At 36.3% G+C, this 23,053-nt stretch overlaps 1 protein-coding gene across 4 annotated transcripts in view; it reads left to right on the top strand.

The window, feature by feature from the left end:
• The window catches only part of LOC109085817 (speckle-type POZ protein), a 60,129-nt gene that overhangs the window by 14,999 nt on the left and 22,077 nt on the right, over positions 1-23,053 (top strand). For 2 of the 4 annotated variants that reach the window (XM_042727600.1, XM_042727608.1), the window contains exons 2-6: positions 4,960-5,088; positions 5,624-5,721; positions 20,452-20,785; positions 22,117-22,238; positions 22,358-22,509. In XM_042727600.1, the coding sequence (XP_042583534.1) occupies positions 20,708-20,785; positions 22,117-22,238; positions 22,358-22,509 (352 nt within the window). In that variant the 5' untranslated portion in view covers positions 4,960-5,088; positions 5,624-5,721; positions 20,452-20,707. Of the gene's footprint in view, positions 1-4,959; positions 5,089-5,623; positions 5,722-19,729; positions 19,749-20,451; positions 20,786-22,116; positions 22,239-22,357; positions 22,510-23,053 lie in introns of those variants that run through there. The other 2 variants (XM_042727619.1, XM_042727613.1) reach the window with 2 other exon arrangements.

Below are 23,053 nucleotides of genomic sequence, written 5' to 3'. Positions count from 1 at the left end.
CTGAAAAAATAACCCAACCCCAGCATTTGGCTTGAAAAAATAACCCAGGATTTTTTTAGAATGTAATATTGCAATTGTCAGTTATCCACCGTAACTGGAAGATAATTATTTCAGACTAGAGGTCGACCAATAGTGGATTTTGCCGATACCGATAGCTAGGTTGGACCAAACTGGGCGATAAAGATTAATTAACCTGTAGTTTTTAAAATGCATATTGAACAAAAACTAAAATAGTGCTTTATTAAAAAAAAAAAAAAAAACAGTACTGAATCATACTAGTAGTAGTAATAATAATAAAAGTAATAATAATAGTAAATGTTGAAATTACCACAAAATCATTTAATTTTTTCCTAAATTCCATTTCATTTTTTTCCAAATTCTGTTATTTCCGCCTTATTTTTCTGGTTATCAAATCAAGGCATGAAACATTAATTTCATTTATCTTTTAATTACTGAAAATTAAGCAAACTTTTTTTGGCAAACAGAGAGGATTTACTATAAAAATGAAAACAGAGAAGAAATGTTGTGTGATTATTCCTTAATCAAATAATGTTTGTTTCGTTGTAGTAGTAGTAGTAGTAGGCTATCTACATTCTGCTGAAAAATAGACCGGACTTTTTTTTTTGACAGGTTGCCGTGAATACCTTTACAATTCTGTGTATGTGATGAGGCTAGTTTTACTCAAATCAAACGGTCAGAAGCTCATCAAAGCTCTCTCAGAGCAGTTTTGGAGATGTTGTTCATGTGTTTACGTCCTCATTTAGAGAGACGACAGAAGCTGAAATCACCGCGAGCGTCACACTGCTTCAGTATAAATGAAACCTCGCGTCTGCGCCTTACATTAGAGTCACGCAGATCATGCAGGATTCATATTTAAATCGACTTTTAAGGCTTAATAGTTACAGATACTAGTCCATATCGCGATTAGATTTAAGTGTAATGACCTACTTTTAATTAATTCATTCAAAATTTTGCCAGTGCCGTGACATTCCGCATTAAACTGTGAATTCTGTTTTTATGACTGGATTCCGTCCGTGTTTTCCGCATCACGGAAATCACAGGGAACTACAATTATACCAGCACAATGTATACTCTCACACTTCAACTGCTTCTATTCTTGAACACTTGATGATTATCTAATCAAAATAAAAGAGCAGCGCTGAGTCTAGGAGAACTCACCGTTATCACACACACATCGCATTCAACTCGAGCAGCGGTCTAAAACAGTTTATTTATTCACCAAACGGACACAAGTTTACTTAAAGAATGAATAATGAGGCATAGATAAAGATTGAAGTTCAGTGTTTAAAAAAACGGTGCAAACGGAAAGAGCGATCTATATTATAGCTCTATAAATGAAGCATACAGACTTTATTAGAGCCATAGAAAGACAAACGTTTCGATGAAAATGCTCAATATACAATTCATTATGTACATTAACACCGATTCGGGGTGAATATCATGTAATTTAATGGAAAACTATGAATGGCGCTCTGTGGCGCAGCAGGATTTTCTGTCAGTTGCATTTAAATCCGGGTCTGAAATTTCTTGCTCTGTTCAGCGTGCAGCATCACGAGTCTAAACAAATAGCACGTGCTGTCAGTGATTTCAACCACTAGAAGCCGCTCTCGCACTGTATAATGAAAACAGACCCTTCTCAGCCGCTCTAGCAACGGACGCAACCCGGAAAACTATCGGCATGGATTTTTGCCGATAACCGATTGTTCCAGCAATCAACTATCGTGCCGATTAATCGGCAAAACCGATACATCGGTCTATCTCTATTTCAGACTGAATCCAAATTAGTATTTTGGGGTTTGTAGTTCCATTTTAATTAGCATTTGAATGAGGTCATCCTTCTCATTTAAATTTGATTTCTTTTAATGTCTCTTAAGGAATGGTTCACCCCAAAATTGTGAACTCCACTTGTACCTTTAATGACCCACTCCTGATAACCATTTCGTAATTTATGGCTGTTATCGAAGAAAATTTTATAAAGAGACAGGATGAATAAAACAGTCATTACACGTGATCTGTCGCTTTCTTTTTTTATTCTTCCATTTTTATTCAGCTCACTCTTTCACTTCATTTCAGCTTTTCTCTTCATCACAATTTCTCTGTCTTTCCATCTCTCCCAACATTAGATTGCTGTCCAGTGCTGAGTTGATCATCCGTCTCTTTCTGTCTCTTCCACTCTCTCCCTTCATCTCTCTCACTCTCATCTCTCCTGCTCACAATCATTCTTTGGGTACTTGAACACCTTTTGGCAATAGTTATTTAATTAATTGTGGAACCTAATATTGATTGAGCTGCACGTGATGTGTAAACCTGAATTGGCTTTAGTATTGATCTACTTTTAGTTATTATTGAACTTATAGGCCTCTTTGTTGGGAATAGTTTTTTGCCTTCTTGACTAGGAAGTGTGTGCTTGCACCTTCGTCTTTGAGAAGATTGTTTTTGTGCTGTTTCTTTGTGAGAAGTACATGAGGGAACTATTTTTTTGTCTCTGATTTGTGTTTATCGCTGTCTTTCAAAACTTACTGAGCTGCCTACCGTGTGATATACATTATGGATGATTCTGTGACACCCAGAAATGCCGAGTGGCATGTTGGCAGCTCACTATATTTTGAGACACAGCCCTGTCTAACCTCCATCTATCCTTTGTCAGATGAAGGGACTTGTTTCTGTTTTCAACTCTTTGCGGTAAAGGCATGAAAATCAATAGTATTGTGATTGTTTTGTGTTGAATAGATATGCTCAGTATCAATTTTAATTATTATTGTGCATGTCAAGGAATTTGCTTTCTAAAGCTCATTAGATGGCATAATAACGTTCTTCAGTCAGAGAGCAGAGGTGAGAATTCTGTGAAGCGTAGCACAGCTGCACTGGTTTGAAATGCCTTCTCTGCTTCCCATCGAATGTGTTTGCTTTGTATTATGGGAAGTGCAACTGACATATGCGGTTTTAAGTTGAGCATATAAGAAAGTTATACACAGTTGGGATGGTTCACCCAGAAACTGTTAATACTTAGGCTACGTCCACACGAAGCCAGAGCTTTCCCTATCCAATCTTTTTTTTTTCTTCTTGTCTTAAGAAATATCTGCGTCCACACGAAATGACACAAAACGATGTAGTATACATGGCAGACCAGCATTTGGCGCTGTTATTCAGGCACAGCAATACACTACAAATGGAGAAGTAGACTTGGACTATGTGCATAAACCTTGCGCATGGTATACAAATGAAAATGGAACAATACATTTATTAATCTGTGTTAATGTTAGTTAATAAAAAGACAATCGTTCAGTGTTTGTTCATGATTTTGTTGCTGTTACGTGACGCCTACATGATAAAAAATTTGTGTATACTAAACGTGTTTTCATGTGGACGGGGCCTTAGTCACCATCTACTCACCTTCATATCGCTCTAGACCCCTATGACTATATTTCGTTCATGAATAATACAGTGAGACCAGTCTTCTCATCGAACTCAGACTCAGAAAATATAGCACTCAAGCACATTTTATAGTGCATTTGTTTAGCTCTACAGCATCCTTTTCCATTCACATTTATTTAAATGGAAAAGTGAACATTCTTTAAAACTTCTGTTTTGATCCACAAAATATTCATTAAGGTTTGGAATGACATGAGTGCTACAAGTAATTTACATATGTAAACCAGTCATAAGGGTCAATTTGAAATTGAGATTTATACATTATCTGAAAGCTGAATAAATAATCTTTCCATTGATGTATGGCTTGTTAGGATAGGATACAACTATTTGAAAACCTGGAATCTAAGGGTGCCAAAAAATCTAAATACTGAGAAAATTGCATTTAAAGTTGTCCAAATGAAGTCCTTAGCAATGCATATTACTAATGATAATACATATAACTTTGCTAAGCAAAGTTTCTTACAGCGCTTTTTGTTTTCTGTTCTTAAACCACTTTCCCTCAATGAAACTTAAAGCATATGAGATAAGCTCTCTTCTCGGCTCACTCACGCTACATCTGCGATTGACTGCAGATGATAATTCTGTGATCACATACAATCAACTTGCTAACATGCTCCACAGCACCACCCAGTACATTTAGTTATAACTTACTTCTAGTTTGTGCTCTTAGGATTTATCATGGATTCCCTGCATTTAAGGGCCAGCAAAGCAACATATAGTTAAACTCGATTAGTGTTATTATTTTTCGAATAATAATTACAGATTGAATATTTGACTATTTGAGCACACCCCTAATATATACATATTAATTAATTCAGTGATGAGTGCATCATGTGACACACACACACACACACACACACACACACACACACACACACACACACACACAGAGAGATAGATACTAGCTGAAGGAATGGGGAATTGAGCCCTCAGTATCGCTGTGAGCAGGTTTTTGGATGATAATGGTGTTAAGCTGGAGAGATTTGGGCATCTCTGGTAGTGTAGAGCAGTTACAGACCAGCTTGTGTTTGATGTCATGTCTAGGGGATAATGGGATTGATTTCTGAACTGGTCCAAGTCCTTCAGGGCTTCAGACCGATCATCTTTTCTTGATCTGTTCCTCCGCCTTAAATACCTGATCATCCAGTGCTTTGGCAAGACGTTTTAGCATTGTTGTGGGCTGATTTCATGATGGAGAAAAACATGTAAAGTTTGTACTCATGTCAAGAATGTTATTATAAAAATTCTGTTTTATAATAATAATTTTACTGTTTTTGTTACTCAAGTGTTGCATAACTTCAGCTTTTTATACAGTGTTATGAAATGTACATTTTATTATAAAATTATTCATAGCATTGTTTTTTTTTTTAATGTTTGCTCTAATTAATGCTAAAATCAAGTGGTTTCAGTTTTGTAGTTCCCATAATCTGTACTCTCATTTTGTGGCATGTCTCGATGACCTCACAGCATTTTCACAATTCTCTTTTCTTCTTCTTCTTTTCTCAGATCTCTTTCTGGATCATTGAAAATCAAAACTCATAGACGCACTCCACAGAATCTGTGAAGTAGAAAACTTCTGTTGGAGGGAGAGAAAGGCTGCCACGTGATGCCACATCTCTGCCTCATCACCAGTAGGTAAGAAACATCCGGCTGGTGGGTAAAAGACATGTTAGCCATATTGAACTTAATGAAGAGGAACAAAACTTTTATTTGGCTGTTTTGTATTTTTGGTATAATGCATGTATTTTGTTGAAAAGCTTAAATTCGCCTCAGGGCAACTTATACTACACACTAGACGGCACATGAGTGAAGTGATTCAAATGGGGAAATGGAGTGGTTTAGGGAAGAGCAGGAAGAGAAAAATAAAACAGACCTCTTTAATGGGCAGAGGAGGACACTGGGAGATTTTGCAGAGATGTGAAGTGGAGGCAAAAAGAAAAGGAGATGAGCAGAAATGAAGAGGTGAAGGTTTGGTGTTGAAGGATGCATATTTGAGCATCTTGATGACAATGGGGTAATGAAAGTGGCATTTTTACAACTAATAATGGACCGCTGGGTGCTGAAAGGCCGCTGTGTGGAAGTAGAGGAGGGAGAAATCTGAAGGAAAGAAATAACACGTGAGAACTTTTGTTCAGGAAATAATGTGTTTTACATCTGTTTTCTGTGTCAGGCCACGTACCAGCATCCAAGAGGAGAAAGACTCACGCCGAGAGCACAAACAGACTCATCTGCTAAGTTAAAACGCACCGCCACACGCCTCTCTCTCAGGTGCGTGTAGTACGGATGACCCTGTGGTGATCACAGGCTTGAGTGCATTACTACCGACAAGATAATTAGCTACTCATGACCTCCTGTCTGTTTTTATCCCCCTCTCTGTTCTCTACATCTTTTTCAGCATTAGCCTATGGCTCTTTTATCTCTTAAGAGCAGCACACTGTCTCTGTCTTTGTCCCTCTTTCTGTAAGTGATGACCAATCAGTTTTATCGTACGTTTTGGAATTGGTCGTATCAATATAATCCAGGTTATAAAAATCTTTTTTTGCTAATCTGTGTTTTAGCAAACACAACACACATGCATGTAGGAATGTTAGTCTGATGAACGGTGATGTAAGTGACATGAATGATTCAAATCAAAGTCTACTTTATTTGTCCACTTTTAGTGTTTTCATATTCAACGTTTTACACTAATATTATAGAGCTAAAACAAACTTAGCAAGCAAATGTTTGATTAAATAAATTATTATTTATGGTTGTAACGATTCACTCAACTTACGATGCAATATGATTCACAATACTGATTTCACAATACGATTTTATCACAATTCTTCTTCTTTTTATTATTATTATTTTTTTTAACAGTGAGATTTAAGACAAATTATAAATGAAAAGATGTCCATTGGACAAAATGCTGAACATTTCTTTGTGAAATTGAAACATGAAATTTTAAAATAAACCCCAAATCAAATAAATAAATAACACAAATAAAATAAATCTCTTCATATAAAGAAACTTATAGGCTTTGTCTGTGCTCTTTCCATTCAGTTAGAGGCAACCACTGGATTTTAATCATGAGCCAAACAAAGATGCTGCATACATGCTGCATGAGCAGATAATCTAAATTAGATTGCATTTTTGAAATTTGAAGCAAAATAAGAATGGTCTGACTTTAGCTTTGTGATATTATGTTCCAATGATACGCAGATTCACTCTCTGACAGCAAGTTGTTCTTTTGGAACAACGTTTCCCTGGTTACGGCTGTAAACAAAGCAGTGTAGCGCTTGACCCTCTTGATGAACGCTGCTTTAATATGCATTATACAGATGAGAAGAAAATATCATCTAAACTTTTCTAAAGACAGGCAGTTCCCCTCAGAGATACATTCATATAAACTCCTACCCAAACAACTCTATCGCAATTCATTTAATCTCAACCGATTTGAACTGTCACTTTTTTTGTATCGAATTTCAACCGGCTCACGGTGCATCGTTACATCCCTGTTATTATTCTGTTTAGAATAATATTATGCTTCTCTTCTATACTATGTTTTATCATTCATTTAATTTTCCTCTAATTCTTTGTGCAGTTCTTCTGTGAAACTGTGATATAATGGAACTGTAGTGAGGTAGTGAAACATGATGATTACTAGTACTGAGATGAATCCATATAGATAATGAAAGTAGATGTTAGAGGGGTTTTATTTTGCATTCTGGGTGTTTTATCACCAAAAAAAATGGTAATTTAATTTTACAGTACCATTTTCCACCCTTTCTCTGTTATTAAGTGTTAAACAGTCTGTTTTTGCGATTGTTTTGTTTGAAACGCCAGTATGTACAATACCATCAGAAGTTCAGGGTCAGTAAGATGTGTGAAATTTTTTTGAGAGTCTCTGATGCTCACCGAGTTTGCATTTATTTGATCAAAAAATACCAAAAAAAATCATAAACCAATGAGAATTTCCTGCCGGTCTGCTGAAGACACTTTATTATGAATTTTTTGATTCACATTTCAGTGATTACATCATAAAAATGCTTTCATGCAGTGCGACTGCTTTGCAGACATGGTCCCAGACGTACAATGGAAATCCCGCAGTGTGAAGAGTCAGTTTGTTTGCAGTGACAGGAAGCCTCTGTTTGGGATCCGTTTGCACATTACAGCACTCAGCTGAATTTAAACAGTGACTTCCTCCCTATTATTCAAGAGATGTAAACACATGCAGTGTAAAATCCTTCCTGTTTCAGATGTTGCCTGAAACAAAGGCTGTGTTCAGAGGAGAAAGTATCACACTTCGTCTCTTACAGTGCTTCACATCCTGCTTTTTTAAAAATAAATTACCATTCGCAGCATATTTAATTCTTTGAATTGTATTCCCTTTCACGTTCTGGTGTGTGTACATGGACACTAGATGTGTCCCTGCCCCATTGCTTTTAGGACACACTCAAAGAGGAAAACACCATGGCAGGTGTCCATTTAGAAGTATGCACATTCCTACCTTATTTGTAAATAAAAATTCATCTCCAATCCTCCTCCTATCGTTTCAGGTTTATCCATAGTTATTTGAATGCTAGAAAACAGCTGCTTTTCCAAGTAAATACCGCCAAATAACATTTACACGTAGTTACGTTATGATATTCAGAGGATATTGAATATTCAGAGGGTGGGGAGATGGGGGATTCCCCCACACTATGTCTCTGCATCGACTGCCCTGACCACCCACATTTTATGTTGTTGATTTAGTTGTTTTTCGTGCAGTATTTCTCTTTTTTGAAAAAGTTTAATATAGTTAATTTGTATGAGTTGTTTGTCAATTTTTAAAGGCAATTACGATACTTGGAGAGGGCAAGAAACTGCAAACCCATGTAAAATTAACTTTACAAACACATATGAGCATACTTTATAACGTCTTTGCATACATCAGTCAGAGCCACACAGTAGCACTAGTGTGTGACAAACCTGTTTGAAGAGCTCACCAAATATGTGTTTGCAGTAACAACAGGTTCTGCATTTACAGCTTTGAGACATTTGTTTTTGCTAGATTATTATTGATTTGAATTACTTAACCTGAACAAAACCTTTAAGATAGTAAACAAATTAGATGCTAATTATTTTTCCAGCAGCATAGTTTTTGAGCCTGTATTGGATATATCTCTCTGGTGTGTGATGCTTAACTTTAGTTAAAAAGTACAGTATATGAAAATCAATTTCTGTGAAATCTATTATTCTATGAAAAATTATCATTTATGAAGACGTCTTATTGATCTCATTATGAATGACTCATCACTGCATGTTCATTTTTAAAAATTTGATCTTGTGATATTTTTGTGATATAACCCTGAACGCATGACGCATGATACACTTGTCCAGAAATTTAGCTTACTTAATCGACTGCAAGCTCACATTCAGATCTGCCTCCATTCAATCAATAACTGATGGATAGAACCAAGTTTCCACCCTATTTTTTCTTTTTCTTTTTTGATTATCTGTACATCAGAATACGGTTAAAAGATCTGATGCTCCTTCCACTGCATCTTGACTTTTAAGGCTGGAATTGCTAGAAATGTTCTGGTTACCATTCATATAACTCTTCTTTTAATACTTTTGAGGAATAAATATTTTTGCAGTTGCTTAGACAGCATGATGAGTTAAAAGAACACTTGATCTTAATTGGCTCTGCTGAAGGCACTTTTGTGTTTGTTCAGGCCCGTTTAGGGGCCAGTTCATTGATGTTAACTTTTATAGGGTGGGTGTTATGTGTAACTGGGGGTTTTTATTGGCTTAGTTATGATGGATGCTAGACTTATTAGGGATTAGTTTATTTCTGTAACTTTGAACTCTGCTGGACTACGGGAAGGACGCTGTCGCCCCAATCTGTTTTGTATTAACTTTGTGATGAGGTCACAGGGGAGAGGGATGCTGGGTGATTCAGCACGGCAGGTCTTAAACTTGGTCTTTGTCTGTGTCTGGACATAATAATCAAACATCTCATTGTGCTTTACTCTCTCTTGTTTAGCTGTCTTCATGATTAGTTGTCTGGACAGTTACAGTTTAGTTTAAATGTACTCGTTGCTTTTTGAAGTTAAATATGATTCAAGTCATTGCTGGCAATTACAAATAGTTACAAATAATAAAAATTGATGACTTAATTGTTCATGTACCATTTATTCATAATTAATGTGGAAACAGCTTATAAATAAAATTTATAATTTCCTTTATAGTTTTGTAATTAAATATTACACAGAGTTGAGTTTCATGAATAATATTCCAAATATAAATTGTTTATTATATGTTTAGGAGAATTTCAGTTAAAGTGAGGGAAATTAGGTTTAAAACTGATTTATTTTTTATTGGCTCATTTGGATTGCAGTATATTATCTAAAATGAAAATGTTATCTCACACACAAATGCACATGCATGTCTTTTCATTTTTACATCTCGTTGATGTAGTCCAGTTCACAAATGAGGGGGCAGGTTGGTGTAAATATCCAATTAAACTTACCATTTTAATCTTAATTTGAAACTTTAGTCTTAGTGCTACAGAAATCTATTTAAATTTGCAGGTTTGCACAGGTTCAAAGATATTCAGGGCTCTTTTCCAGGTTTGTTTGGGTTTTCATCATGCGTGGAAATGTGTCCCCTTCTCATTTCAAGTTTTTCTCCAACTACTAGTTATGTTTCAGAGTACGCTTATGAGGAAAAAAAAAGTTGTTTTTCCTTTCGACTCTTGAGTCTCACCAGAAGAAGAGTTAGTCAGAGACACAAAGGGCTTTCACACATGGCGCAATCTCAGCTGGTGAGCAGTATTAGGATGTGTGAGCGTGTCTCTTTTTTCTGTATGTGTGTGGAAGGAAAGAAGGATCAACAGAGATGAGAGACAACTGTAAGGACAGCCAAAGAAATTAGCAGCTACTGAGCTGCTTTGTGTTTGGCACATTACATGAGCAAGGGCTCCTGCTAATTATACTGCTTTTATGCTTCTAAAGAAAACCTTTGAAATCTATTGAAGGGGGATAATTGAACCTGGAAATTTGTTACCTAGCAAAGTCAAGTTGAAGGTCATTACTGAAAATATAAAAGGACCTGATGATAAATTTGAGAGCAAATCCTTTGTTCCTAATGTAAAGATGTTGTTTTAACTCTGATGTGCTTCAAACACCAAATTCAGCATGAACAACAAATTAGAAAAGGACCTGAGGGTGAGCCTTGGGGAACTTCTGACGATTTGATGGGGTTTGATGGGGTTGGGGTTGACTGCTTCCACAAAGCAGATTGGAAAATCCATCTTTTTTTCCTATTTCTAAATTGCATTTAAATCTCATCTGGACCACCAACACCATGTCACTCTCAAAGAAGGCACAACAGCGCCTACACTTTCTCCGCTGGCTGAAAAGAGCAAGTCTCCCTCCACCCATCCTCACCACATTCTACAGAGGAACCATAGAGAGCGTGCTGGTATGGGAACTGTAGTGCAGCAGACCGCAAGACCCTCCAGCGGACAGTGAACATGGATGCAAAGATCATCAGTGCCCCTCTCCCCTCCAGCAAATGCTCCAGCAAAACCAACAGTATCGTGAAGGACCCCACCCATCCCTCCCACAGTTTCTTCCAGCTCCTACCATCAGGAAGACGGTGCCGGAGCATCAGAGCCCGCTCCGCCAGACTGCTCAACAGCTTTTTCCCCCAGGCAGTCCGAGCCCTGAACTCAAATCACCCTGCCCTCCTCTGAAACCCCCACACAAACCCTCTACCTCCTGAAACATGGACCATCTCCCCTCCTCCACCCCCCCAAACTGTCTGAAACTTTTTTGCAAATCTCCTCTGTGCGCACTAGACACTTTACACACACACTGCTGTGTGTACATAATCCCACATAAGACTCAAATATGTGTTTACATGCTCGTGCACTACTAATCATCTTGCACTATTCCCCAGCCAGCTGCTTGACTTACGATGTTTCTCTTTGCACATGTACAGTATTATGTGAAGCATTCGTAGTCTATATATTCTTCTTTTTCAGTCTATGTATAGGTAAACGTTTATATATAGTATATTCATATTCAAAATCTGTCAGTAGGTTAGTTGTGTATAGGTATAGTATTATGTGAAGCATTTGTATAGTCTGTATTTTTTAGCTTATGTATAGGTAAACTTTTATATATAGTATATTTATAGTCAAAATCTGTCAGTAGGTTATACTGTTTTACTTCATTGTTGTATGTCTGTATTTATGTAGCACTGTGGTCCTGTGAGGCACGACATTTTGTTCGACTGTATGTCCACACATGTAGCGGAATGACAATAAAGCTCAACTTGAACTTGATCTGTCTCATCTGCTTTGTTGCTTCTTGATGATGATTTTTATTGTGCTTTCAGGTGGTAGTCCTCAGTATTTCATTAGAGAGAATATTTTGTAGACTCGTTTTGGATGATGTACAGTGCAGAAGAATAAAAGGCACCTCTGTCCTGCCAATGTTTTCAGTCATGGATGGAATTGGATTTGGGGCATATGAAAGATTATATTATCGACACTCTTAAATTGTTTTATTGAGCCTTAAAGACCCTACAGAATGAAAAATTATTGTATTGTGGGAAATATTTAATTTTTTTGTTTTAGAATGAGAACAATAGTGCATTTTAAATATACCATATTAACAAGCAGTGAGTTAACAGTCCTTACCCACACATCTCCCCACCACTCTAGCTTTAGAGGTTGGAGATGTACCGATTATGACTGTGGGTTTTGTCGGGTTGCAGCTGAGTGTTTTTGCTAACTGTATTGTTCTGATGGATGGCAGGCGGCGAGTCCCAGGCAGGGGGCCCCCCTGTAGGGCCAGTGCCCTTTCAAGAGTGACACTCACACTCATGCTTACTGCTGCAGTGGAGGAAAATAAGAATAGAACTATACTACTTAAACGTGGAAGGATGACAACCAGAAATCATGTTTAGACAATGTGGTACATGATACATTTTTTAATGTGGCAAAAAAGCAGCATGTGATAATGTGCCTTACAATTTTGTAATACAATATTTCTATAATACAAGTTTTTAATATTTTAGGGTTGGTTTTAAGTTTTTAACAAAGATTTTATGTGATCAAAAATACAGTATTGTTGTGGAATATTACAATTTAACATAACTCTTTTCTATTTTATTATATTTTAAATAGAAAATTCGAATTTATCTATAACAATACAAATCAATCAATCAACCAATCAGTCAATCTTATTGACCCAAAACTTTTTTTTTTTTTTTAAATGTAACATTTGATTAGTTCAATGCAAAGCATGCTGGGAACTACCAGTATCCTGGTCTGTCCAGTTTTAGTTATTGAACTAGCATTGTTTTTATTCACAAGCAAGCATCATTTAATTAACCACATGCCATGAATCAAGATCATTGTGTCGAATGATGATATATTTTTTACAAGTGAAATGAGCAGCAAAGCAACCTTTTTATGGCAGACAGACAGATACAGGCTCCATTATAGTTTAGTCCACATTTTGTGTAATTAGGTAACCATGTTGAGGGTGACAAGACTATATATATGTATGCATGTGTTTGTTTACAACCTAGATTTTTTTTTTTTTTTTTTTTTTTTTTTTTTTTTTTTTTTTTACTGTGGTGTAAACTTGAGAGAGTCGGCTGTCTAATTGATCACACTGCAGCAGTGTGCAATGGCAAACTGTTAGTACACACACCACGGTTCCCTAACTGTGTCTTAACGAGAGAGACACTGCCACTCTCTTTTTCAGTAGGGGAAAAAAAGAGAAGGAGAATTCAAGGGTTTTTCTTCTACTGCAGACATTTTTCTTGACTTCATGTTATCTGGTAAATTAAGCTGCAATTATATGCACTGTTTTTAGTTGAACTTGATAATGATAAGATCCAGGGTCTGACTGTTTGACAAGGTTTACTTGTGTGTATGTGAGCGAGAAAGGTCTACAATCTCGATCTCTTTTCTGGCATCGACTCATCCATTTTAATCAAGCTGATAATTAACCAACTTCATTTATCCTCAGAAGATAGGAGGAAATTAATGTTTGGATGCATGAAATGGTGTGTCGTGCTGATAAATTTTCACTGTGCCTCCTCAAGTTTATGATGTTAAGTTATATAGTGTCTTCTTATTTACCTGCAATGCTTAGATGCTTATTTTTTGACCATCATGGCTGAAGTACAGTTTGTTCAATATATTTTACGGTCTTAAAGGGTTAGTTAACCCAAAAATGATAATTCTTGTCATCATTTACTCACCTTCACGTCGTTCCAAACCCATAAGACTTTAGTTCATCTTCGGGAAACAAATTTTTGTCCAGTGATCTAAGTGTTTCTATATTTTAATCTTTTGTGTACCTAAAGGCCTTCTTGTGTACTGCCACTTCTCACATGTTGTCTGCCTGGAAGAGGATGTGTCTATATATCGTCCTAATGCACAGTGAGGAGGAGAGTTTGAGTGGCCACAGACTCTCGAAGGATCACATCTGGAGGATTGCAGAGATTAGTTGTGTCTTGGGGTCAGAAAGCCTAAAAAAAAAAAAAAAAAAATTAAACAGCCCCTACATCAGCACATGTTGTTCGGGAGGGTTTGAAGAAAAATCCTCGCTGTTCATCCAAAAACAAACTCCTGCATATTCAGTTGTCAGACACGACTGGAACTTCAAATGGGACTGGCTTCTTTGGTCAGAAGAAACTGAAAAAATAGCTTTTTGGCTGCAAACCCACCAGATGTGTTTGGTGCAAACAGGGATAAAAAGTACCCCATGCCCACGGTTAAATATACTGCTGGACCTTTAATGTTGTGGGCCTGTTTTTCTGCCGGAGGTCCTGGACATCTTGTTCAGATACATGGCATCATGGATTCTATCAAATATCAACAGATAAAAAATCTAAACCTGACCACCTCTGTTAGAAATCTTATAATGGGCCGTGGCTGGATCTTCCATCAGGACAGTGATCCAAAATAAACATCAAAATCAACACAAAAATGTGTCACTGAGCACAAAATGAAGTTTCTGCCATGGCCGTCCCAGTCCTCTGACCTGAACCCTAAAGTGGGAGACAACTGAAGTGTCTGGAGTCTGGATCCTTCAGGAATCTGAAGGATCTGGAGAGATTCTGTATGAAGGAATGTTCTCTGATCTCTTGTCAGGTGTTCTCCAAACTCATCAGGCATTATAAGAGAAAACTCAGAGCTGTTATCTTGAGAAAAGGACGTTGCAATCATTGAGGCCAATGTGAACTAGAGAAAAACATTTGTTTAATATTAATTTTTTAATGAGATTTTCGTTGTTTTACTTCAATGATAGGTTATAATTTTGTGAATTTACTGGATGAAAGATCAAAAGGATAAACGACACAAATTTATTTTCACATCTGCCTTTGCTCATATTTACCAAGGGTGCCTAACACACTTACTGGTTCAAGGTCATGTCTTGTATTAATTTTCCATAGTAGTTTTTTTTTTTTTTCGTTCACTGACAAGGTGCTGCATGTTTTGTCAGCTGAACTTTGAATTGGCAAGTCATTTTCATGGAATCTAATCTGATTGAGGTCCATCCATACATCATAAAGTTAGCATGAAGTCTAAATTGACCTAATTTATTTTCCTAATACATGTTCCTGTTAATTTGAGATTCATTTATACAACTTATTTTAAAGGAGAGAAAACAATCTTTTTTTTTTTTTATCACATCAAAATGTAATGACCTGGATGCAGAAGTCAAGCTGACAGCAATGGGATGGGGGCAGCTGGTGATGGTAGCACAGAACAGACAACGTTGGAGGACTATGCTCCAGGAAGGAGTAACAGGCCTAAGAAGAAGAAGAAACTTGTTTTGAATGTCCTTGTCGAATGTCCTGTTTGATTCAGAAATGTCATGTGGAAGTAAACTGGGTTGCAATCAACATTTCATGTTGAGTTTAAATGTGTTTTTTAGATTACATTAACCCTAAATGTATTTTAGCATTGCAAAGGGTTTTGAATAAGGTCAAGTAAAAAAAAAAAAAAAGTCTGATACTCTCTTCCAACATATCTCTTTCATTCTGTGTCTGTGGAGAGAGAAAAAAAGAGACCGGATAAAATTAAACCAGAAAGAAAAAAGTCTTCGAGAAATTTGACCCATCTTCCCGAAGTTATATCCTCTCTGTGGACTCCTCCCCAAACACATTCTAAACTCCTCCCCTTTATATATTAAGCCACTCCCCTTTCTGACAGTGTGTAGTTGACTTGTTCTCTGCAGGAGGAGCTTAAATAAGTGAAAGGTCATGTGATGGTTCTCATTTCCTCACAAGAAGCTCAATCCAGTAGGGAAAGTCTGCTGGGTGGGGCTGTACTTCATGTTTCTCTTTCAAGTCACAACTAAAAGAGAATTTCAGCGCAGAAACGCTGTGTGTGTTTCTCTCCCTTCCCCTTATTAATTCATTAATTCTTTTAGCTGGGTAACGTTTGCAGTAATGAATTCCTCGAGGGCTGAATCCCCTTGCCTGGCCGTCTCGTGCCAGCCGATCAGATCTCAGATGCTGTCTGACACTGCTGTAAACTAATCATGATTTAACCAAGTCAGTTGTATAAGTGTGTTGTAACACTTGTTTCTTTTGCTTGGTCGGACTTGAGTTTGATTAGATATTGAACCCCACATTCGCTGTATAATTGAACTTGTGGTCCCGTTAGATTTAGCACCACAGTTGTGCACACAGAATGTCCCGTTGTCTGCTGTGAATGCTATGAATCTGCTATGAACCCTCCGAAGGCTGTTTATTCAGAGAAAGCAGCAATGAAAAATGCATTATTTCGTAATTTGGGTGTCTGGGAGCGTGCAAAGATGCAAATTATATATGCTGTTGATAGGGTATCTGAGCTTTTTATGCAGACTCGGGTGTGAATTCCATTGGAAAAAAATGCGTTCCCACCAACCATACAAACTGTACTCTGACTTCAAATGGATTTTGATTATCATAGTTACGTTTATGAATTGTGTTACACATCAGTCAGGGCTAGACCATTTGAGAATTTCGCTTGTATATGTGACTAAAAATAAATGTGTAAAATGCATTTAGGAGTGTTTGTGAATAAAAAAAGTAGGCTCCTGTGGATCCTTATAGTGTTATCTTCAATGTTTCTCAAATATAAGAGAAACAAGATTAACGCGATTTTCTATGGAATTTGTGGAATGCATTTAAGTGTGTTAAATACACCTGAACATGCTGCACTTTTATTGGTATCTGAAAACAAATCGCCAGAACTTTATGGATACAAACTAGAACTTTGCAAATAATTATATTTTTCTGGAAATACTTAAGATTTCCGGTAGAGTTGTGTATACGCTGAACCTGTGAGGGCCTACCTGTTGAACTTGCAGTTGTTTAGAGTGTAACCTGTTGTTTGTGTTTTCAGTGCTGAAAGGTTGTTAGCTGATTCGTGAGTGATATTGTGTTGCCTAAGGTGAGTTTGCATTGACAGTGCCAATAGATGAGCATACAAAGACAACTGGAAATGAAGTTTAGAAAATAGATAATTGGAGACACATGATGGGAGACACGCACGTGGAAATTAATTGGCAGGAAGTCAGTGGTAATTTGAATTGCAAATGGACACCAACTTGTTCCCTGACATGAATGATTAATATTTTATTGTTTTACTGAGTGAAATGCCACAAGTGTTTTTCATCAGAAACAAATAGCACAGAGGAAGGAGGGAAAAAAGAGAGACTGGCTTAACTGATAATAATGAGTTGCAAGGTAATGAATATTGCCTCTGAACATTTATTTTGGTGTGTGTACTGTGTAGTAGGGCTGGGCAATACATCCAATATTCTTTATTTTCATGGTGAATTTTCTGTATAAAATTTAGCAACATTGTGAACATCATAATTGTTTTTTAAAGTTCTTTTTTATTTAAGTTGTCTAAAGGATTCACAGCTTGCAAGTATAAAAGCAATAAGACAAATTTCACATCGTCTGTTGTCTTTATTGTCTCTTTTAACTTGAGTAGCAAATGTGGTGAATTGGTAAGTTTGAGTTCTGTAAATAAAATTGCTTATTGGAATCAAGTTTCAGCAACTGAAAATATTTGAGAACTGAAAAAAAAGAGAACATAAACAGTTCACTTACCCAAATTTAATTATTGAAACTTTATTTTTGGTTAATTTGTTTTTGATTAAAAAAATACAAAGGTGAATTGCTAATTTTTTTTAAAAAACTAATTTAAATAACGTTTGTGTCACACCCAAATATGTGAATTTATCAAGTATTGAATTATTTTAAACAATGTAAATTTGTAGCGAAATGTTATTTTTTATTACTATGTATTATTATTTTACTGCATATAAATAATTACATATTCTTCCTTGTCTTCAAGACGTTTATTTTTAAATAGATTTTACTTCAACATTTTAAATCTACTTGACTGTTCAGTCAAAATTGTTCTTCCTCTAATTGGAAAAATCATCAAGCCATTTCAGAGCCAAAATATAAATGTTGAGATCTATTTTCTGTGTTGTTAAATAGCTGAAAAATATTGGGTTATAATTTAACTGTGCCCCAGCCCTAGTGTGTAGGTGGGAAATGGTACAGTTGCTCTGTACTTCTGAAAAGATTTGAATTGACCTTTTTGTTCTCCTAATAAATTCTTTTTTTCCTCTCCTCCCCACAATACACTGTTTTTCACTTTTTTAATTTTTTTTCCCTCCACCATGTTCTTTCTCATTCTCTTTTCCAAATTTTCGCACAGTTTACAGAAGGTTCCGCCGGGCCGTGGTCTATCCTTTCAGTCAGATGCTAATTAGGGGAAAGAAACGTCTCCGTCTCTCTCGCTCACAGACGAAGGGATGCGCAGGTTGAGTGAGAAAGGGGAGAGAGGAGTGCAAGCCGGTAAAAAAATGGAGAGAGGAATGAGAGATGAAAGGGTGATGAGGTCGCTTCAGATTGAGAAAAGAGAGGCTAATACTTGTATTTTTTCTCTTTAAAGTTAGCTAAAATCAAAGGTCCCCCAGTCAGCGTATCTGGTAAATGTTCAACTCCTCATAACTTTCTGATCTGACCACAGAAAATGTTGCCGTTCCGTGAAGTAAATTAAAAAGTTATCTATAAGTGACGCATTTTAATAAAGATGTTTCTACCTAGCTCATGACCGTGAGGCCCTTTGACCATGTGTTCTTTAAACATTTATAAATGTCATTCATGGAGCCAGAAATTTACTTTTCTACTTTAATTGGTTATCAGTCACGAGCTTCCCTTGGACTGTTTTTATATCCATTAATTAGCCTTATTAATGACTAACTGTACTGTTAGATAAGTGGCTAGTTTGGTGTTTCTGGTCAGTTCATTAATGGATTGGGTGGATCCAGCTAACGATTAAAGTGCCTTAATTAGCAGCATTAAGAGGAAAAATAAGGATTAGTCCTGAGGTTGTGTTTTATTTATATATTGGTCTGAAGAAAAACGATTGAAAAGGTTGAAGGTTCAGAGGTGTGAAGGGAAAATGAACGAGAGCCAATAGAAAAATGAATGTGCTTTTCTCCTGGAAAAGAGAGGGAGGGGTCTTTCACACAGGGGGAAAAGAAGAAATAGTTTTTTCCTCCAGCATTATAAACACGTAGCTTTGACGGATTTAAACTCGCTGGAGTTGCTGATGGTGCTTCTGAATCTGGCTTTTACGCTGTCACAGTGGCAAATGTAGACGTTTCAATCAGACGGAGATCAAACAGTACACAAGATGTGGTGGTTTGTTTGATTCTGCATATTTTAGTGGTTCCTGGTTCGTACATACCTTTTTTGCCATTATACAAAATCGGCACAGCAAGTGTAGTTTTTTTTTTTTTTTTGGTCTGTATGTAGAAAAGTATGGAATTGTTTTTTCACTATGGCTTTAAACCACAGATTATTCATTTATTAATAAACATCAATGTAAATATACTATTTTATAAAAAAAAAGTTTTTAATTAGTTATATATTATTTATTTATATCTGTGAACAACTACAGACAATTTAACATACTACTACATGTAATATGTGCCTTAATTAATTTTATTTAATTTCAACAAATAATTTCATTAACATATAATTTCAATTTGTTAATGGTGAATCAGTTATCTGGTCTCTTCACTCACCATGAAAACATTATTTATTTATTTTAAATACTTTAGAAATATACTACTTTTGAATTATTAGTTTTTATATAAACCCTAACCCTAAAGCTTGTTTTTTAATGTAACCTATATAAATGCTAAATTTAATTTCTAGCTTTTTTTGTGTCTCTGTACAGACGCTGTAAATGCACTCTCGCATTACTGACGTGGCTACCGGTAAACTATTGCTTTATGAAAACCTTTGGCTTCAATTGTTTTTATGAGCTGGATAATATTTCATGCCCAAAAACATGTATGCAATAATTATTACATATTTCTTTGCATTTAATTGTATCCAGGACTGGTTTTATGGGAGTGCTTGAGGGAACAAAAAGAAAGCAAGAGCACCTCAGTCAAAGCTGTAGAAATAGGATACTGGCGAGACATGTTTTCCAAATGCTTCAGTGTGTATTTGTGTTTGAACTCTGGAGAGCTTCAAAGGTTTCTGTTTTCAATGTTTTTTTGTAGCATTGATCAGTGTAGCCAATGACCAACTTTTTTTTGTTGATTTCTTGAAAACAATGGCCAAGCGTTTAAGTTAGAATCCACTCACTGCTGAAAAGAGTTTTATTCAGTGCTGCACGCTCGGGAGTCTCTCATTATAACAAACAAAGTTTAACTTGATGTAAATAAGAGATTAATTGTGGAGTGTACAACTTTATTGATTATAACGGAACTTTGTGAGATCGTGTTAAACTGAAATTAGTGACTTTTTTAATTATTATAAGTGGAGTGCTCTTTTTTTATGTCATGGTCGAAAAATGAATGGGTGGAAAAGTACACAGATCTACTACTAATAAATTGCTTTAATTTAATATTTAAGTTTAAACATTTTGAAATAAACTCTCAATGTTTTTGCTGTCTGTTTTCTCTGCTACAGATTGTAAAACGACTGAACTGGACGGCTCATTGAAAAACAGCTCAAGGTTCTGCCTGCATTCCCTTTATGTTCTCTGGGTTACGCTGAACACGAGTGTGTGCCCGGATCCTGGCGGCGGCTGTGAAAAACACATGCGTGCATGAGCATTATTTGCTTTTGAGTGAGTAATCACGCGTGTGTGCTTTGTCGGGGACGTCCTGCGGTGGCTGGCGTAGTGACCCTCCCCCTACCCCACCCCCAACGCTCAAAACTGGCGATGTCCAGGGTGCCGAGTCCTCCGCCTCCTGCAGAAATGACCAGCGGCCCTGTGGCCGAAAGCTGGTGTTACACACAGGTGAGTGTGTGTGTGTGTGTGGTTCTGGGTCAATAGGTGAATCTGTATACTCTGCGACAGGGGTGCTCAATTCTGGTGGTCTGCCTTCAGAGTTAGTTCCATGTCTAATCCAACACACCTAAACCAGCCAATCCATCTTCATGGGCTTACTTGAAAATTACTGGCAGGTGTGTTTGAGCAAGACTGGAACTAAATTGTGCAGGAAGCTAAATCTTCCAGGTGTAGATCTGAGCAGCCCTGGTGTCCCATACACATATTAAGTCTTGTCCGATGCTAAAAGTGTCTGATCAACAGGCCCATGTGGGATGTGCATCCTTTTTTTTTTTTCTCTGCTGAATGGAATTAGAAGTAGTTTTGAAATAACATTTTAATAGAAAAATTACCTTTGTTAATTAACTTGTGTTATTTCAAATCCTTATGACTTCATTCTGTGGAACACAAAAGGAGTAGTGTATCAGAATGTTAATAATACATTTATTTAAATCAAAAATAAAGTAAAAAACAGAATAACTGTTTTCTATTTGAATGTTTTATAATGTATATTTTGTAATGTATATAATTTATTCCTGTGATGCAAAGCTGAATTTTCAGCATCATTACTCCAGTCTCCAGTGTCACATGATCCTTCAGAAATCATTATGATATGCTGATTTGGTTCTCAAGAAACATTTCCTATTATGTTGAAAACGTTTGTGCTGCGTAATATTTTTGTGGAAACCATGAAACATTTTTTTAAGGATTCTTTGAGTAGAAAGTTCATTCAAAAGAGCAGCATTCATTTGAAACAGAATTTATTTATAAGAATATAAAAGTCTTTACTTTCACTTTTGACCAATAAAACCCTTGCTGGATAAAAGTATAAAAAAACAATATTTTATATAAATATAAATAATATAGGCCTATTACATAATACTAAATCTAATATTTGTTTGAGAAAACATCTCTGTTTGCATCTGAATGATCTGTGTATATGTCTGTCTAAAAAGATATATGGCTATTATCTTCTCTGTGTTTTGAGTGTGTGTGACTTCACAGGACCCTCCAGCGTGTTCAGAATCCCCACGACTAGTGAAACATGTTCCATTAATGCTTTCATTTATCTTGCCATCATTCTCCCCCACTGTTTTTGTTTGAGGTCTTTTTATTCCTTGTTCTACCCGTCCTGTTTGTTGTCAGAACATATTAAGATAAAAGGCGGTTTTGATGTGTCGCTTTTTGATGTCTTGGCCAATACTTGCGGATCTAATGTAGGAAAGGGAAAAAAGTAGAATGATAAATGGAAGAATGAAGTGTCTTGTCTGTTATCTTCTTGTGTGTTTGTGTTTGTCCAGATCAAAGTGGTTAAGTTCTCCTATATGTGGACCATCAACAACTTCAGCTTCTGCCGGGAGGAGATGGGCGAGGTCATCAAAAGCTCCACCTTCTCCTCAGGGGCCAATGACAAGCTTAAATGGTAATCTTATTTTATTTCATCTTATTTTAAACTGTTATTTTAAGTTCTTGTCAGATAAACTTTATTTAGTATAAAACTAACAAAAAGTTGTTGATGTAACATTCTTTGTTTTTGAGCAGGTGTTTGCGAGTGAATCCAAAAGGTCTGGATGAAGAGAGTAAAGATTATCTGTCGCTCTATCTGCTACTGGTCAGCTGTCCTAAGAGCGAGGTTCGAGCGAAGTTCAAGTTCTCCATCCTTAATGCCAAGGGCGAGGAAACCAAAGCTATGGGTGAGATGTCGGTCAAACTCTTAAGAATTAAGCTTTTTTATTTAGTGAAGAAAGCAGTACGATACCGTATAAACCATGCTGTTAGCTTCCTTATATAAGTTGTCTTTTGTTTTGTGTCCATCCAGTTTCAACTAAAATTAATTAGCAATTTAAAGGTAGCTAATTTCATTTTCAGGTAGTTTATTATTTCTTATATATATAAACCATTTTTTAAATGGATTTTCCAGCCAAAATAACTTTATCATTTCAGTGATATTAAATTGCTCATATAGTGATTTTGTCATGCCGTCCACCTCTAATCTAATGTATAATTTGATCTCCTTAAAAAAAAAAAACTGTGCATAAGCAGAAGTAAATTTTGTTCCCGCATACTCATCACAATCAGTGTTTTATGAAACATTTATTTAATCAGAGTGCATTTTTGCAGACTAGCTCAGTATGGCTTGATTCCTTTAGGGACATGTAGATCCTACAGACACGGATACCTGCGAAACAAAGTTAATCTCAGAGTGGCATGCCTTTGAAAGTGTGATTGCTCTTGTAT

The sequence above is a fragment of the Cyprinus carpio genome, chromosome A3 (assembly GCF_018340385.1).
Source record: "Cyprinus carpio isolate SPL01 chromosome A3, ASM1834038v1, whole genome shotgun sequence".
NCBI classification, from domain to species: domain Eukaryota; kingdom Metazoa; phylum Chordata; class Actinopteri; order Cypriniformes; family Cyprinidae; genus Cyprinus; species Cyprinus carpio.
This window is presented reverse-complemented; position numbering and strand designations above follow the sequence as displayed.